Source organism: Stegostoma tigrinum, chromosome 28, assembly GCF_030684315.1.
Source record: "Stegostoma tigrinum isolate sSteTig4 chromosome 28, sSteTig4.hap1, whole genome shotgun sequence".
Classification (NCBI taxonomy): domain Eukaryota; kingdom Metazoa; phylum Chordata; class Chondrichthyes; order Orectolobiformes; family Stegostomatidae; genus Stegostoma; species Stegostoma tigrinum.
In genome coordinates, this window is record NC_081381.1 from 37,415,670 (window position 1) to 37,434,347 (window position 18,678).

General features: G+C 42.4%; 1 protein-coding gene across 3 annotated transcripts; it reads right to left on the reverse strand.

The window, feature by feature from the left end:
- Positions 1-1,606: 1,606 nt before the first annotated feature.
- On the reverse strand, positions 1,607-11,657 carry LOC125466704 (F-box only protein 2-like). 3 transcript variants are annotated; one of them, XM_048561600.1, is made up of 6 exons: positions 11,603-11,657; positions 7,865-8,142; positions 5,330-5,456; positions 4,613-4,708; positions 4,046-4,181; positions 1,607-2,801 (listed from the first exon to the last, which is right to left on the reverse strand). In XM_048561600.1, the coding sequence occupies exons 2-6, from the start codon at positions 8,112-8,114 to the stop codon at positions 2,667-2,669; spliced, it is 744 nt and encodes a 247-aa protein (XP_048417557.1). In that variant the 5' UTR covers positions 8,115-8,142; positions 11,603-11,657; the 3' UTR covers positions 1,607-2,666. The 3 variants fall into 3 exon arrangements, with proteins under 3 accessions (XP_048417557.1, XP_048417554.1, XP_048417553.1); XM_048561597.1 differs by having other exon boundaries at positions 11,577-11,629; XM_048561596.1 differs by having other exon boundaries at positions 11,400-11,629.
- Positions 11,658-18,678: the final 7,021 nt, after the last annotated feature.

Genomic DNA, 18,678 nt, shown 5'->3' on the forward strand with positions numbered 1-18,678 from the left:
CCAAACCCCACACCCTTAAGTAGTGAATTGGGATCATTTTCAGTTACAAGTCTCAGCTGGAAGACAGTAGCTCTGGCAGTGCAGCAACCCTAAGCCTAACCTAACCCTATCGACCATATTGCACTAAAGTGTCAGCCAAGATTGTGTGGCTAAGTCCTGCAGTAGGGCTTGTGCCCGCAGCTAAGAAAATGCAACAGTGTGACTGCTAATTCATGGCTACTATCAATTGCAGTGACACCCAAAGTAGTGATAGAATGGGTGATGTAGGAAGTGGAAATAGTGCTGACTAACTCCTCTTCTGAGGTTGGGTCTGATGCACATATTTGGCTAGAGGGTGGCAGGGAGATTTACTGTACGTTTAACATTATCATAGTGAATATGAAAATAATTGTTGTGGATAATGGGTAGAAAAAGTGGAAAGTACCCCAGTCTTGATACTAATTTAACAAAAAAAACAGAATTCTTATCAACAAAAAAGCAGTTGGCCTTCCATACTGCAGTTCTCAAGAAAACTGCCGTGCTATGTTTTCAACTCTGAGTTAATCATTAACAGTGCAAAGGAAAGCTGAGCCTGTGGAGGGTAAAAATTAACTTTAATTGAAGATCCATCAGGGAAACCTAACATATTGTGGGTGAAGGAACACTGGACTGCAATGATAAAACTAGCATAAGAACTGAAATTAGAGCAGGAATAGGCCATTTATTTCTTCAAGACTGTCCTGGCTTCCATCAAGATCATGGCTGATCTTCTCCAAATGTCAACTCTTTCAAGCCAGCTCATTCTTGCCCTGAGCTCCCCAATAATTCAAAAATCTATCCAACTCCTCTTGAAATATTTTCAGTGATCCACTCTTCACAACTCCCTGGGGTACAGAATTCCAGGCATTCACCATCCTCTGGGAGAAGAAATAACTTCAATCTCAGTCTTAATACAGTGTCTCCTTACAGTCCGTTGCAAATGGAAACATCATCTCAATATCTGTCCCATCAAGCACCTTTAGAATCTTGTATCTTTCAGTATGGCCACCCTTCCTTCTTCCAAACACCAGGAATATTCTTGATAAGTCAATTCCTTTATCCCACAAATCTGCCGAATGAATCTCTTTTGAACTGCCTCCAATTACTTTGTCTGTTGACATGGAAGAAGATGCAGAACGTCTCTCAAACATATTCCATCTCAGCCTCCTCTTCAGGCACCTAGCATCAGTAACTGATTCATTTTACTCTATGAGATATCAAGAAATGACTGAAAGCATTGGATAGTACAAAAATGATTGGCCCTGACAACATTCCAGCAATAATCCTGAAGACCTGTGCTCTAGAACTAGCCAAGTTCCAAGCCAAGCTGTTCATTCTGCTACATTACTGGCATCTAGCTGACAAGGTGGAAAAGCAACAGAACATATTAAGACCACTGATCAGTTAGTAGCAGTTTATCGGACTGATACAGCTTTTACTCATTCTTTTTACAGATTGAGCCTCAGGTTCATTCCTCATTCAGAGATTTGTATGATTTTAACTGTAACAAATCACACCATACAGACAATCAGTTAGACATTAGGTTTATTCACTTTACATACAGGAGCATATATTTCAATGATCTAGCTTTTATTTACCATGAATGACATTTATCCCCATAGCTGGACCCACTGTTCATGTGTCTCTTTATTTACCAAAATATATTGTCTATTGGTGTCCTTTGCCATTTAGGCTTACAATTACTCCCTGCAGCTAATACAAAGACTTCACAGATGAAGCTAGCCTGCTACTCGGGAATCTCTGCTTCCTGTAGGCCATCTGATGCCGCAGAACAACAGATCTTCAAAGGCGATGGTTCAAAATACGAGTTTGAAAGAAATATGTTTCTTTGGAGAATGGATTTTGCAAATATGCTGAAGTGCTAAGGTGCTAGGAAAAGGACCCTGTTAATTATTACTTGTCCATTAAATATAATACACCATAATTATTTGCTAATTGGATTGAATAGGTTTGTTGGTAGATTTAGAGTGTGTACATCCAATGACAGTCTTTCAAATCCGATTAATGCAAATTACTTTCTCAGTCACTCAGTAACATTATTGATTAGCTTGAAAATTGATCTTTTATTTCCTCTGGTAAGCGCTAGCAGACTGTCTCAGGACATCTTACATCCTGTTTGCCTCAAATTAGCACAGATACGGATGACAGCACAGAAATATATTCAAGGTTCGCACTCTGAGTTGCATAGTTATTGGTTAGTGATTGTGTCACATGGATTCTTCACCTGGTTTTGTACATTTAATCCAAACCGAACAGACTAAATAGGGCAAGGTGGTGTGGTGCAGTTCATTGTATCTATGTTTAGATAAAGTAAACTACTTGCCTCAGCTATTTTCCAAGTTGGTACTTAATGCAGGACAGCCAAAAATTCATTTGCCAAGGGAGTGGAGGCAGGAGAGGAGAGGAATTTTCTTTGGCATTCTCCCAGCTTAGCTCCTCTGCCCGCTATTAATTGTGCCACGCTATGTGCACCACGTTTAGCATAAACAGTATTAAACGAACAGCCTGTGCAATGACCCAGAACATTTGTACTGGGACCTGCTGGGAAATGCAGCTCATGCTACCCTAGATAAAACTGTTGCAAAAGTCAGTTCTGAAAGCAGCAGGAGACGTGTTTTGAGCCAAGGTCATTGTTCAACGGTGACTGTGCTGTTGGTGACTCTGGCTCCATACCATCCCGCCCAACACTGAGAGTCCTTTCCTCCATGTGTAAACTTTACATATCGTACACCAGGTCCATAGTTTGTGAAAGTGTTTGATATCTGCAGAGAAGGCAAAGTAATTCATTACTGAACCATCAAGTCGTAATAGTCACGTTCAACAGCAACTAATCTTTATATGGCATCTTTTTACATATTAAACATCCTGGGGACATTCTGGCGAAGTTTGCCAATGATATGAAGATAGGTGGGCAGGCAGGTAGCACTGAGGAGGTGGGGAGGCTGCAGAAAGATTTAGACAGTTCAGGAGAGTGGTCCAGGAAATGGCTGATGAAATTCAACATGAGCAAATGCGAGGTTTTGCACTTTGGAAAAAAGAATACAGGCATGGACTATTTTCTAAACGGTGAGAAAATTCGTAAAGCAGAAGTACAACGGGATCTGGGAGTGTCTGTCCAGGATTCTCTGAAAGTTAACTTGCAGGTTGAGCCCGTGATTAAGAAAGCGAATGTAATGTTGTCATTTATCTCAAGAGGGATGGAATATAAAAGCAGCAATGTGCTTTTGAGACTTTATAAAACTCTAGTTAGGCCCCATTTAGAATACTGTGTCTGATTTTGGGCCCCATACCTCAGGAAGGACATACTGGCACTGGAGTGTGTCCAGCGGAGATTCACACGAATGATCCCTAGAATGGTAGGCCTAACATACGATGAAAGGCTGAGGATCCTGGGATTGTATTCATTAGAGTTGAGAAGGTTGGGGGAAGGTCTAATAGAAACATGCAAGCTAACGCATGGCTTAGAAAGGGTGGACACTGGGAAGTTGTTTCTGTTAGGCGGGGAGACTAGGACCCGTGGGCACAGCCTTAGAATTAGAGGGGGTAAATTTAAAATGGAAAGGAGGAGACATTTCTTCAACCAGAGGATGGTGGGCCTGTGGAATTCATTGCCATGGAGCACAGTGGAGGCCAGACGTTAAATGTCTTCAAGGCAGAGATTGATAAATTCTTGATCTTGCAAGGAATTAAGGGCTTCGGGGAGAACGCAGGGAAGTGGAGTTGAAATGCCCATCAGCCATGATTAAATGGCAGAGTGGACTCAATGGGCCGAAGGGCCTTACTTCCACTTCTATGTCTTATGGTCTTATGGTCTTATCCCAAGGTAACAGGAATATTGAGGGAAGTGTGGCATTGTAATTCATTGCTAGCCACAGCTGTCAATGTCTCGTAAACCCAAAATGTTAAAGATTGCATTTCTAACTAGAGGTCTTTTTCCATTAACAACTCTGCTTTAACCATAACTTTTGTCATGTGTAAATGATAGATTTACTTATTTTTCATTTACCTCCTTCCATTCTGCATCACTCCACTGTGGCACATGAATCATATCAGTCTTATACTCCTGGATCTTGCTCATGTCTTCAGAGAGGAGCTCAACGTGTAGTTCATAGTCACAACCAGAATCGTGCCTCCCTGCGTACCTAGGGGTTAGAAGAACAATCATCACTGGCAAACGACAGCAGATACCTCTCAGAGACCATCTCAGTGATGTACTCGTCAAATTTCACCATCTCTCATGGTGGCATTTGAACCCATTGCCCTGGCTTGTGGATTATTAGTCCAATCCCCCCCCCCACCGCTGCCACCGCCGCACTGCATGGCATGTGTTTTCAAGTCAGTCAACTGCAGTCAAACCCAATCTAATCCAGTCTGAAAACCCAGAACAGCCTAACACACAATTATTGAGGTTCCTGGTCTGCACAGTCAGCATTAATCTATATGAAGCATTTAACCCCAAAGCAATGATACAGTTTTGCAAAGTGTGTAAGGAGACAGGATCTGCCATTAATCTTCTACTCAGTGGGTATTGTGCATTCTAACTGACTGAAAGACCGTGTGCTTCCCAGCTTACCAGTCTCGCACTGTGATAGCAGGTTGAATGTTATCCAGTGTCTCTGCCTCAAATCCTTCCGAGACCAGGTTAATTAGTTGAGACTTTTGGCACCACCTTAATTGAGAGAAAATGCAACAACTGAACTCAGCTTTTAACAACGCGTATTGGAACTTCTGTACTCTTGCTGTTAGTAAAACAGTTATTTGCACCTGATAAAGACTGAGCTTGAACTCATTCATGCTTCATCCATGATTTCTGTTCAATTGTCCCATGCTGCGACCACAAATTCAAAGGTGAAATGTTCGAGCAGCCACAATTGTATTGTAAAGCGAGGCAGGTTTTGATGGGCTGAATGGCCTACTCCTGTTCCTATGATACTGATCAAATAGGGACAGCATTAGCCTCAACCCTGGTACCAGTCCTCCCTTTCTGCTGGCTTAGAGGTGTCAAGCACAATGAAGTCTCACAACTCAGAGAGAGGCCATTCAGCCCACTGAGCTCATGTCCCAGCATTCCTAGCAAACTGCACAGCCCCATGAGTGCACAGCCGCTCTACTGTTCTGCGTACAACAGTTGGAGTCAGCACGCTACTCATGGCATTGAATTCTGCTGCGAGAGTGCGTTGTCACGGATTGACCCTACAGGCCTAGGCAGCCACTAAGAAAATCAGAGGGAACACTGTGGCTGGACCCAGGTGACAGGACAAGTCAAAAAGGTGCTGATGGGAATTCTTACTCGAAAGATGTAACAAAATATTTCTGAATCTTTTGATTTGGAAAGGGCTTTCCATTGTCTCCTGGAAGATCTTCCACCTTCCATCCATCTCCGTCATCACTTGTGAGTTCCCAGAAGGCAAATTCCTCTGTCAAAATTAGAAATTGCAAATTGTTATCCTCAACCATCGCTCAGACAGTTTAAATGTAACCTGTGACATTTATAAGGATGTACATTTTGAGGAGGATGAGTATTTCCAATGAGGATAGCAAATGTGGTTCCCCTGTTCAAGAAGGGGCGTAGAGACAACCCTGGTAATTATAGACCATTGAGCCTTACCTCAGTTGTTGGTAAAGCGTTGGAAAAGGTTATAAGGGATAGGATTTATAATCATCTAGAAAAGAATAAATTGATTAGGGATCGCCAGCGCGGTTTTGTAAAGGGTAGGTCATGCCTCACAAACCTTATTGAGTTCTTTGAGAAGGTGACCAAACAGGTAGATGAGAGTAAACCAGTTGATGTAGTGTATATGGATTTCAGCAAGGCGTTCGATAAGGTTCCCCACAATAGGCTATTGTACAAAATGCGGAGGAATGGGATTGTGGGAGATATAGCAGTTTGGATCGGAAATTGGCTTGCTGAAAGAAGACAGAGGGTGGTGGTTGATGGGAAAGGTTCATCCTGGAGACCAGTTGCTAGTGGTGTACCGCAAGGATCGGTGTTGGGTCCACTGCTGTTTGTAATTTTTATAAATGACCTGGATGAGGGTGTAGAAGGATGGGTTAGTAAATTTGCAGACAGCACTAAGGTCGGTGGAGTTGTGGATAGTGACGAAGGATGCTGTAGGTTGCAGAGAGACATAGATAAGCTGCAGAGCTGGGCTGAGAGGTGGCAAATGGAGTTTAATGCAGACAAGTGTGAGGTGATGCACTTTGGTAGGAGTAACTGGAAGGCAAAGTACAGGGCTAATGGTAAGATTTAGATGAGCAGAGAGATCTCGGTGTCCATGTACACAGATCCTTGAAAGTTGCCACCCAGGTTGACAGGGCTGTTAAGAAGGCATACAGTGTTTTAGCTTTTATTAATAGAGGGATCGAGTTCCGGAACCAAGAGGTTATGCTGCAGCTGTACAATACTCTGGTGCAGCCGCACTTGGAGTATTGTGTGCAGTTCTGGTCACCACATTATAAGAAGGATGTGGAAGGTTTGGAAAGGGTGCAGAGGAGATTTACTAGGATGTTGCCTGGTATGGAGGGAAAGTCTTACGAGGAAAGGCTGAGGGACTTGAGGCTGTTTTCATTAGAGAGAAGAAGGTTGAGAGGTGACTTAATTGAGACATATAAAATAATCAGAGCGTTAGATAGGGTGGATAGGGAGAGCCTTTTTCCTAGGACGGTGACAGCGAGAGTGAGGGGGCATAGCTTTAAATTGAGGGGTGAAAGATATAGGACAGATGTCAGAGGTAGTTTCTTTACTCAGAGAGTAGTAAGGGAATGGAATGCTTTGCCTGCAATGGTAGTAGATTTGCCAACTTTAGGTACATTTAAGTTGTCATTGGACAAGCATATGGACGTACATGGAATAATGTAGGTTAGATGGGCTTGAGACCGGTATGACAGGTCGGCACAACATCGAGGGCCGAAGGGCCTGTACTGTGCTGTAATATTCTATGTTCTATGTTCTACATCTATTTCCATTTGAGGAGATATAATAATCATCTCAGTTGATGTGCTTTGGCAGCCAATTTTTCACATTCAGTCAAGCAAAGGTAGTATATATGCTGAAGATAGAGTGCAGAGTGGTCGAGTTAGGCAGACAAAGGGATCGATAATGGTGAGCCAGGGAGAAAGAAAAGCTAATAATGGGACTTTGAGTAGGTGAGAATGGGTTGGCTGTGCTAAAAGCAGCTCATGTGATGACAGGGCCTGGGGTTTGGGGGTGGGCTAGGTATATGGACGAAGGTGCTCAGGCCCTAACATTTCTGAACTCAATATTGAAGGCTGCAGGATCCCTAGACAGAAAATGCGATTCTGTTCTTCCAGCCTGTGCTGACCCTCGCTGGAGCACTGCAGCAAGCCTGAGAACAAAGATAAAAACCAAAAGAACTGTGGATGCTGTAAATCAGGAGCAAAAACAAAGTTGCTGGAAAAGCTCAGCAGGTCTGGCAGCATCTGTGGAGGAGAAAACAAGAGTTAATGTTTTGGCTTCGGTGACCCTTCCTCAGAACTGATGGTGGCTGGGAAAATGTCAGTTTATATGCAGAAGATAGGGAGGTGGGATGGGGTAGGGCGTAAACGATAGGATAGAGCCCTAAGAGAGAGAAAGACAGTTGGACAAAGGAGTTGTTACCACGTAGCCTGCCACTACACACCCCCTGTTGTTAGTCACTAACACGTCCCCATTAACAACTATTCACCCTTCCAGCCTGATCGTTAGCAACTCCAATGATACGCAAATCCTTGATATGCCAATGCCTAAACATAGCATACACAGACTTCAAGAGAACACAAATATTCTTCGGCCTAACGCACATAACCATATATTTCTGGAACAAACCTTCTCCGCATGGGTTCTTGATTAGATTTTTTTTTGCAGATGTACAAAAGTAAAATGCATCCCAGTCTTCTTCTGTTATGTCTTCCTTTTGGTTCAGTGACCTTTCATCGTGAACTTGTAGGTCTAGTCCATCCACAAGCATCTTCCACTGTTGGCAAACTAGTCTACAGATCAAAACCAACTCCCTTGCAGGGATATAGGAGAGGATTTTGAGCAATACCTGCTCAGGTAAAGCTTCTATATCAGCCATCTTTTCAAAACAGCCTCCAGTGGAGATTCTGTTGCAATCATAAAAAAAAAGTTCGGAAGATAAAATTGGAACAAAAACAGCAGCAGAAGTGTTTGGCTTAGCACATTTGCAAAGAGAATACAGAATTATGTAGAAAGTAAGACAGAAATAGGCCATTCAGTCCCTTCATTCAATGCTATCTGCATATTCTTTTCTCTCATATCTTTACAGTTGTGCTTTAAAAGCATCTATGTGAATTGCCTCAGCTACTCTGCATGCAGTTTGAAATTCACTGTAGGACTAACAGTTTCTGCCAAATTTACTACTGGATTTAATTGAGGCAACTGCCTTATATTCATAACACACCCCCACTGTTAGTTCTGCACATGGTTGGGAACATTTTCTCTGTGTTTATCCTAACCTCGCCTCGCGAGATTTTAAACACCTCAACCCAAGTGAACAATAGTGAGCCACTTTGTCCAACCAAAGGCCTGAAATTTCACTACAGGCAAATGTGTGATCAGCTGTTTTGGACTTGGAACCAATCAGAGTACTTGCTAAATGGTGAAAAGCTAGGAAAGAAATGGGGGTGCAAGGAAATTTGTGCAAGACACAATGGGCGAGTATAGAAACCAGTCAGGAAAGGCTGCTCCAACATTACAACACACAGCCCTCAGCCATCCAATTGCCAAGGACTCCTCTTGAAATAACTCCGCAGAGGCTGGTACCGCATCACCGAGTCACCCTTTATTTACATAGGCATAGTACATAACACTGACCCAGCTAGCACAGAGCAGGCTCTAACAGGAAACATAATCCCTGACATTGATATTTATATATATCAGCCATGACTCCCTGATTGGACCAGATTATCAGCCCCAATAAGGGAACTTGTAGTCTATGAGGTTCACCTGGCTGACCTCGTTACAATCTCTGCACTCCTGACCTCTCCAAAGAAGCTACCCTCTCTTCGAGTGCACCAACTGCCCGTTGAGACACCCTGGGCCTGCTGATGCAGCCTGGGCACTACTACTAGTTAATTAGTTGGCACTGGCAAAGTGCCACTTCAGGATCCTGGTGTCCACCAAATTGGGTTCAGTCCCGACTGTCATGCCCAACAATGGGTTCTCCAGCTCCACAGAAAAATTCAGCCTCATTGCAATATTAGACCACAATTTATTTTAAATAACATGGTGGGAAGGTAAGTTTCCTCATTTTAAAATTTGATGGAACATAGCTCTGTAATGGGACTACAACACTGTCTGGCAGTGAGCCTTCTCATTCACGCACAGTCTGTGATGATACAAAGTGAATTCCAATATATTTAACTGGTCCCAAAACAGAATGGTGACTATAAGGGAATGATGATCAATGCCCAAGTCAAGGCACAATCACGGAATCCCGAGAGTCTGGGAGCAGGCCAGTTGGCCCTCCAAAGAACATCCTATTGCAGACCCACACCTACTCTATCCTTGTAACCCTGCATTCCCCATGTCAAATCACCCAACCTACAATCCCTTAACACTACAGGTCAACTTAGCATGGCTAATCCACCAAACCCGCACATTTGGGTGGCACGGTGGCTCAGTGCCAGGGACCAGGGTTCGCTTCCAGCCTTGGGTGAATGTCTGTGTGGAATCTGCACATTCTCCTTGTGTCTGCGTGGGTTTCCTCCGGGTCCTCTGGTTTCCTCCCACAGTTCAAAGATTTGCAGGCTAGGTGGATTGGCCATGCTAAATTACCCAGAGTGATCAGAGATGTGGAGGTTAGGGGGATGGGTCTGGGTGGGATGTTCCGAGGCTCAGTGTGGACTTGTTGGGCCGAAGGACCTGTTTCCACACTGTAGGGATTCTATGATCTTTGGACTGTGGGAGGAAGCTAGAGGAAACCCACACAGATACAGGGTGAATGTGCAAACTCCACACAGCCGCTCGGGGCTGGGATCAGATTTAGGACTGTGGCACGGTGAGGCTGTAGTGCTAACCACTGAGCCATCGTGCCACCTGGAATGTTGCCTTCTTCAGGGTCTAGGCCCAAAACATCAGCTTTCCTGCTCCTCAGATGCTGCTTGGCCTGCTGTGTTCATCCAGCTTTAAATCTTGTTATCTCAGATTCTTCAGCATCTGCAGTTCCTACTATCTCTGAAACAATTTTAACCCAACTGCAAATTTCTGAAGAAGGGTCTAGGCCCGAAACATCAGCCTTCCTGCTCCTCTGATGCTGCTTGGCCTGCTGTGTTCATCCAGCTCTACACCTTGTTATCTCCGATTCTCCAGCATCCGCAGTTCCTGCTGTCTCTGGCTTTGGGATTTGTTGGGATAAATTCTCCAATCAGCTTGACTGCATTGCAATCTGATTTCAGAGCTGTGGTCCTTCTGAATGCAGCTCCCTGCTGGGACTTAAGCATTCAGAAACTCACTCTTTCATCATATTGTGAAGCAGATTATCATAATATGTTGCAGTGTAATGTTACAGTGTACTTCACTGTCATAATGTAATGGATGCAAAGATGGGGAGTGTCGGATAGATGAAATCTCTATTATCAATGCTATGATTTCATCACAGTGCCTCAGGGGACATTATAATCTGCTCCCATTAATAGGGTGCTGTTCCTATGATAAAGCTCCTATCACTCTTACTTTATATTATGTTACAATATTTTGATATATTACACTACAGTTATTACATTATCACTTAATAATGCATCATGTTACCATTTGCCATATTATATTGCACTTTATTACACAATCTGTTTGCGAAATCAATATCTGAGTTTCATTCAACTTAATTCTCTAAATACTAAATTCCCTTCCTTATTATAGAATTAACAGCAGAGGAAGAAACAATGTAGCATCATTACTCCACACAAGTCTCCTCCCACACCTCTTCATTTAACCCCGTCGCCATGTCTACGTCAGGTGAAAAGTGTCCCGCACTTTGCAAAGAGAAAATATTAAACTTTTTAAAAAGTGTTACATTCAGAACATAATAGTTAATGTTTGAACTGAGGCAGGATCAAAGCTAGGCCTGTAAAATAGGTACGCTACCACTGGCCAGACTCCAGACCAATCTGCATTGCAGTGCTTAAAGACTATCAATCTATAAATCCATGGCATGATTCAGCGCAGTTCACTGCTACAGTTTCTATTCCTGGAGACACTGTAACCCAGACTGTCTGTATGAAATGCTTTTTCAACTGGAAAGCATTCAAGCAGTGAACCGAACGCAAAATTGTAGCTTATCTCAAAGCATAATGGTCATAAACATTCTTTGATCGCTTCCTCTGTAAGTAAAGCCCAAGCTTACCATCACCATATCACCGCATCATTAGATCCCTCCTCTCAAGTTCTTTCCAATCTCGGGGGAGTCTTACAGCTCTCAGCACTATAACCCTCCTTCTCAATGTAAACAAGATACTTCACCCTTGCTTTAGACTATGTCCTTGTCTTGCTATCCCACCATCACTTGTATTCTGCTACTTACATATATTCCTTGATGTGGAGACTCACCCCTAGCCTGTACTCTCCTCTATCCAGTTAGCGTAACTTCCAATCAACAGCAGTGATTTGCACATGCTCTGTGAAACATCGATAACCTAAGAATCAGTAAAGTCAGCAACTTTACAGCATGGGTAGCAAAAGGCCTGCAGTTACAAGCTCCTACTGGGTGTGATTCAGTTCAAGCATAACCTATTTTAGTGCCAGTTGCACATCCCTTGCCCTTATTTTTATGGTCTTTACCGTGAGAACAACATTGTACAAGGTGCATTATTTCAAAATTTTATTGAAAGTGAGGCGTATAATAATTTTTCATTAAGACTGTGTACTTCTACAGATCATTTTCCCCATTTTATAAGCTGAAAAGGCTATATTGCAGTATCTTTTGATTCAGAATCCACTTTATTTACTCTCTCTGCATTTAGGTTTTGGTGGTCCGTTCATGCATGAGGTTTATGAAGAGGGGGAGGAAGGGAGGCATGGACCTGGAGAGATTCCCACTTCAGATAGGCCCAGGAGGAATGATCTCTCTGACTAGATTGGCTTGGGCCACAGTCTGTCATAACTGGCGTATATAAACAATATCTCTCTCTGAGATAACTGCAAGGGAACAAGAGGACGAAACAGAGAGAAAGACGTCACTCATAGCATGATGTTGATTTCAATTTCTCAACAATAGCGATAGAGAGCTTGATGTAGGTTTTATCTCCAGCAGGGCATATCACCTGATTTGGTAATGCCTACGTTACTCCATGCAAGGTAAGAAATGTGTTATTGAACAATTCAAACACATTATTTACAGCTGGCTACTATGGACAAAAAGTACATTCAAACCAACATCAATGTCTGGGCAGTCGTTGGGCAGTTTATGAATACAGAGTAACATGCTTCAAGTGATCTGTTTTAACATATTTTCTTTATGACCTCAGCTCACATGATTCAATACAGTGATGATATCATGAGCATTTCTCCTGTAAATATACAAATACTCAGTGTGAGACATTGAGAATATCCCAACACACTCACTGTGAGACAGTGAGAATATACCAACACACTCACTGTGAGACAGTGAGAATACACCAACACACTCACTGTGAGACATTGAGAATATCCCAACACACTCACTGTGAAACAGTGAGAATATACCAACACACTCACTGTGAGACATTGAGAATATACCAACACACTCACTGTGAGAAATTGAGAATATCCCAACACACTCACTGTGAGACATTGAGAATATACCAACATACTCACTGTGAGACATTGAGAATACACCAACACACTCACTGTGAGACATTGAGAATATACCAACACACTCACTGTGAGACATTGAGAATATCCCAACACACTCACTGTGAGACATTGAGAATACACCAACACACTCACTGTGAGGCATTGAGAATACACCAACACACTCACTGTGAGACATTGAGAATATACCAACACACTCACTGTGAGACATTGAGAATACACCAACACACTCACTGTGAGACATTGAGAATAGACCAACACACTCACTGTGAGACAGTGAGAATATACCAAAACGCTCACTGTGCGACATTGAGAATATCCAACCACACTCAGTGTGAGACATTGAGAATATACCAACACACTCACTGTGAGACAGAAAGAATATACCAACACACTCACTGTGAGACATTGAGAATACACCAACACGCTCAGAGTGAGACATTGAGAATATACCATCACACTCACTGTGAGACATTGAGAATATACCAACACACTCACAGTGAGACATTGAGAATATACCATCACACTCACTGCGAGACATTGAGAATATACCAACACACTCACTGTGAGATATTGAGAATATACCAACACACTCACTGTGAGATATTGAGAATATACCAACACACTCACTGTGAGATAGTGAGAATATCCCAACACACTCACAGTGAGACAGTGAGAATATCCCAACACACTCACTGTGAGACAGTGAGAATATACCAACACACTCACTGTGAGACAGTGAGAATATCCCAACACACTCACTGTGAGACATTGAGAATATACCAACACATTCACTGTGAGACAGTGAGAATATACCAACACACTCAATGTGAGACATTGAGAATATACCAACACACTCACAGTGAGACATTGAGAATATAACAACACACTCACTGTGAGACAGAGAGAATATACCAACACACTCACTGTGAGACATTGAGAATATACCAACACACTCACTGTTTGACATTGAGAATACACCAACACACTCACAGTGAGACATTGAGATTATACCAACACACTCACTGTGAGACATTGAGAATATACCAACACACTCACTGTGAGACAGTGAGAATATACCAACACACTCACTGTGAGACAGTGAGAATATACCATCACACTCACTGAGAGACATTGAGAATATACCAACACACTCACTGTGAGACATTGAGAATATCCCATCACACTCAGTGTGAGACAGTGAGAATGTACCAACACACTCACTGTGAGACAGTGAGAAAATCCCAACACACTCACTGTGAGAAAGTGAGAATATACCAACACACTCACTGTGAGACATTGAGAATATACCAACACACTCACTGTGAGACATTGAGAATATACCAACACACTCACTGTGAGACAGTGAGAATATACCAACACACTCACTGTGAGACAGTGAGAATATCCCAACACACTCACTGTGAGACATTGAGAATATACCAACACACTCACTGTGAGATATTGAGAATATCCCACAACACTCACTGTGAGATATTGAGAATATCCCAACACACTCACTGTGAGACAGTGAGAATATCCCAACACACTCACTGTGGGACATTGAGAATATACCAACACACTCACTGTGAGACAGTGAGAATATACCAACACACTCACTGTGAGACAGTGAGAATATCCCAACACACTCACTGTGAGACAGTGAGAATATCCCAACACACTCACTGTGGGACATTGAGAATATACCAACACACTCACTGTGAGACAGTGAGAATATACCAACACACTCACTGTGAGACATTGAGAATACACCAACACACTCACTGTGAGACAGTGAGAATGTCCCAACACACTCACTGTGGGACATTGAGAATATACCAACACACTCACTGTGAGACATTGAGAATATACCAACACACTCACTGTGAGACATTGAGAATATACCAACACACTCAGTGTGAGACAGTGAGAATATACCAACACACTCACTGTGAGACAGTGAGAATATACCAACACACTCACTGTGAGACAGTGAGAATATCCCAACACTCTCACTGTGAGACATTGAGAATATACCAACACACTCACAGTGAGACAGTGAGAATATACCAACACACTCACTGTGAGACATTGAGAATATACCAAAACACTCACTGTGAGACATTGAGAATATACCAACACACTCACTGTGAGACAGTGAGAATATCCCAATACACTCACTGAGAGACAATGAAAATATACCAACACACTCACTGTGAGACATTGAGAATATACCAACACACTCACAGTGGGACATTGAGAATATACCAACACACTCACTGTGAGACATTGAGAATATCCTAACACACTCACTGTGCGACAGTGAGAATATACCAACACACTCACTGTGAGACAGTGAGAATATACCAACACACTCACTGTGAGACAGTGAGAATATCCCAACACACTCACTGTGAGACAATGAGAATATCCCAACACACTCACTGTGAGACATTGAGAATATACAAACACACTCACTGTGAGACAGTGAGAATATACCAACACACTCACTGTGAGACATTTAGAATATACCAACACACTCACTGTTTGACATTGAGAATATCCCAACACACTCACTGTGAGACAGTGAGAATACACCAACACACACACTATGAGACATTGAGAATGTACCAACACACTCACTGTGAGTCAATGAGAATATACCAACACACTCACTGTGAGACAGTGAGAATATACCAACACACTCACTGTGAGACATTGAGAATACACCAACACACTCACTGTGAGACATTGAGAATATACCAACACACTCACTGTGAGACAGTCAGAATATACCAACACAGTCACTGTGAGACAGTGAGAATATCCCAACACACTCACTTTGAGACATTGAGAATATCCCGACACACTCACTGTGAGACATTGAGAATACACCAACACACTCACTGTGAGACTTTGAGAATACACCAACACACTCACTGTGAGATATTGAGAATATACCAACACACTCACTGTGAGATATTGAGAATATACCAACACACTCACTGTGAGATAGTGAGAATATCCCAACACACTCACAGTGAGACAGTGAGAATATCCCAACACACTCACTGTGAGACATTGAGAATATACCAACACACTCACTGTGAGACATTGAGAATATCCCAACACACTCACTGTGAGACATTGAGAATATACCAACACATTCACTGTGAGACAGTGAGAATATACCAACACACTCAATGTGAGACATTGAGAATATACCAACACACTCACAGTGAGACATTGAGAATATAACAACACACTCACTGTGAGACAGAGAGAATATACCAACACACTCACTGTGAGACATTGAGGATATACCAACACACTCACTGTGTGACATTGAGAATACACCAACACACTCACAGTGAGACATTGAGATTATACCAACACACTCACTGTGAGACATTGAGAATATACCAACACACTCACTGTGAGACAGTGAGAATATACCAACACACTCACTGTGAGACAGTGAGAATATACCATCACACTCACTGAGAGACATTGAGAATATACCAACACACTCACTGTGAGACATTGAGAATATCCCATCACACTCAGTGTGAGACAGTGAGAATGTAGAAACACACTCACTGTGAGACAGTGAGAAAATCCCAACACACTCACTGTGAGAAAGTGAGAATATACCAACACACTCACTGTGAGACATTGAGAATATACCAACACACTCACTGTGAGACATTGAGAATATACCAACACACTCACTGTGAGACAGTGAGAATATACCAACACACTCACTGTGAGACAGTGAGAATATCCCAATACACTCACTGTGAGACATTGAGAATATACCAACACACTCACTGTGAGACATTGAGAATATACCAACACACTCACTGTGAAACAGTGAGAATATACCAACACACTCACTGTGAGACATTGAGAATATACCAACACACTCACTGTGAGAAATTGAGAATATCCCAACACACTCACTGTGAGACATTGAGAATATACCAACATACTCACTGTGAGACATTGAGAATACACCAACACACTCACTGTGAGACATTGAGAATATACCAACACACTCACTGTGAGACATTGAGAATATCCCAACACACTCACTGTGAGACATTGAGAATACACCAACACACTCACTGTGAGGCATTGAGAATACACCAACACACTCACTGTGAGACATTGAGAATATACCAACACACTCACTGTGAGACATTGAGAATACACCAACACACTCACTGTGAGACATTGAGAATAGACCAACACACTCACTGTGAGACAGTGAGAATATACCAAAACGCTCACTGTGCGACATTGAGAATATCCAACCACACTCAGTGTGAGACATTGAGAATATACCAACACACTCACTGTGAGACAGAAAGAATATACCAACACACTCACTGTGAGACATTGAGAATACACCAACACGCTCAGAGTGAGACATTGAGAATATACCATCACACTCACTGTGAGACATTGAGAATATACCAACACACTCACAGTGAGACATTGAGAATATACCATCACACTCACTGCGAGACATTGAGAATATACCAACACACTCACTGTGAGATATTGAGAATATACCAACACACTCACTGTGAGATATTGAGAATATACCAACACACTCACTGTGAGATAGTGAGAATATCCCAACACACTCACAGTGAGACAGTGAGAATATCCCAACACACTCACTGTGAGACAGTGAGAATATACCAACACACTCACTGTGAGACAGTGAGAATATCCCAACACACTCACTGTGAGACATTGAGAATATACCAACACATTCACTGTGAGACAGTGAGAATATACCAACACCCTCAATGTGAGACATTGAGAATATACCAACACACTCACAGTGAGACATTGAGAATATAACAACACACTCACTGTGAGACAGAGAGAATATACCAACACACTCACTGTGAGACATTGAGAATATACCAACACACTCACTGTTTGACATTGAGAATACACCAACACACTCACAGTGAGACATTGAGATTATACCAACACACTCACTGTGAGACATTGAGAATATACCAACACACTCACTGTGAGACAGTGAGAATATACCAACACACTCACTGTGAGACAGTGAGAATATACCATCACACTCACTGAGAGACATTGAGAATATACCAACACACTCACTGTGAGACATTGAGAATATCCCATCACACTCAGTGTGAGACAGTGAGAATGTACCAACACACTCACTGTGAGACAGTGAGAAAATCCCAACACACTCACTGTGAGAAAGTGAGAATATACCAACACACTCACTGTGAGACATTGAGAATATAACAACACACTCACTGTGAGACAGAGAGAATATACCAACACACTCACTGTGAGACATTGAGAATATACCAACACACTCACTGTTTGACATTGAGAATACACCAACACACTCACAGTGAGACATTGAGATTATACCAACACACTCACTGTGAGACATTGAGAATATACCAACACACTCACTGTGAGACAGTGAGAATATACCAACACACTCACTGTGAGACAGTGAGAATATACCATCACACTCACTGAGAGACATTGAGAATATACCAACACACTCACTGTGAGACATTGAGAATATCCCATCACACTCAGTGTGAGACAGTGAGAATGTACCAACACACTCACTGTGAGACAGTGAGAAAATCCCAACACACTCACTGTGAGAAAGTGAGAATATACCAACACACTCACTGTGAGACATTGAGAATATACCAACACACTCACTGTGAGACATTGAGAATATACCAACACACTCACTGTGAGACAGTGAGAATATACCAACACACTCACTGTGAGACAGTGAGAATATCCCA

Coding starts and splice junctions, on each gene's coding strand:
- LOC125466704 (XM_048561600.1), bottom strand. CDS start 8,114: ATGGCTGATATAGAAGCTTTACCTGAGCAGGTATTGCTCAAAATCCTC. Junction 4,182..4,612: donor GCTATCACAGTGCGAGACTG/GTAAGCTGGGAA, acceptor TCTAACCCCTAG/GTACGCAGGGAGGCACGATT. Junction 2,802..4,045: donor GTGATGCAGAATGGAAGGAG/GTAAATGAAAAA, acceptor CCTTCTCTGCAG/ATATCAAACACTTTCACAAA.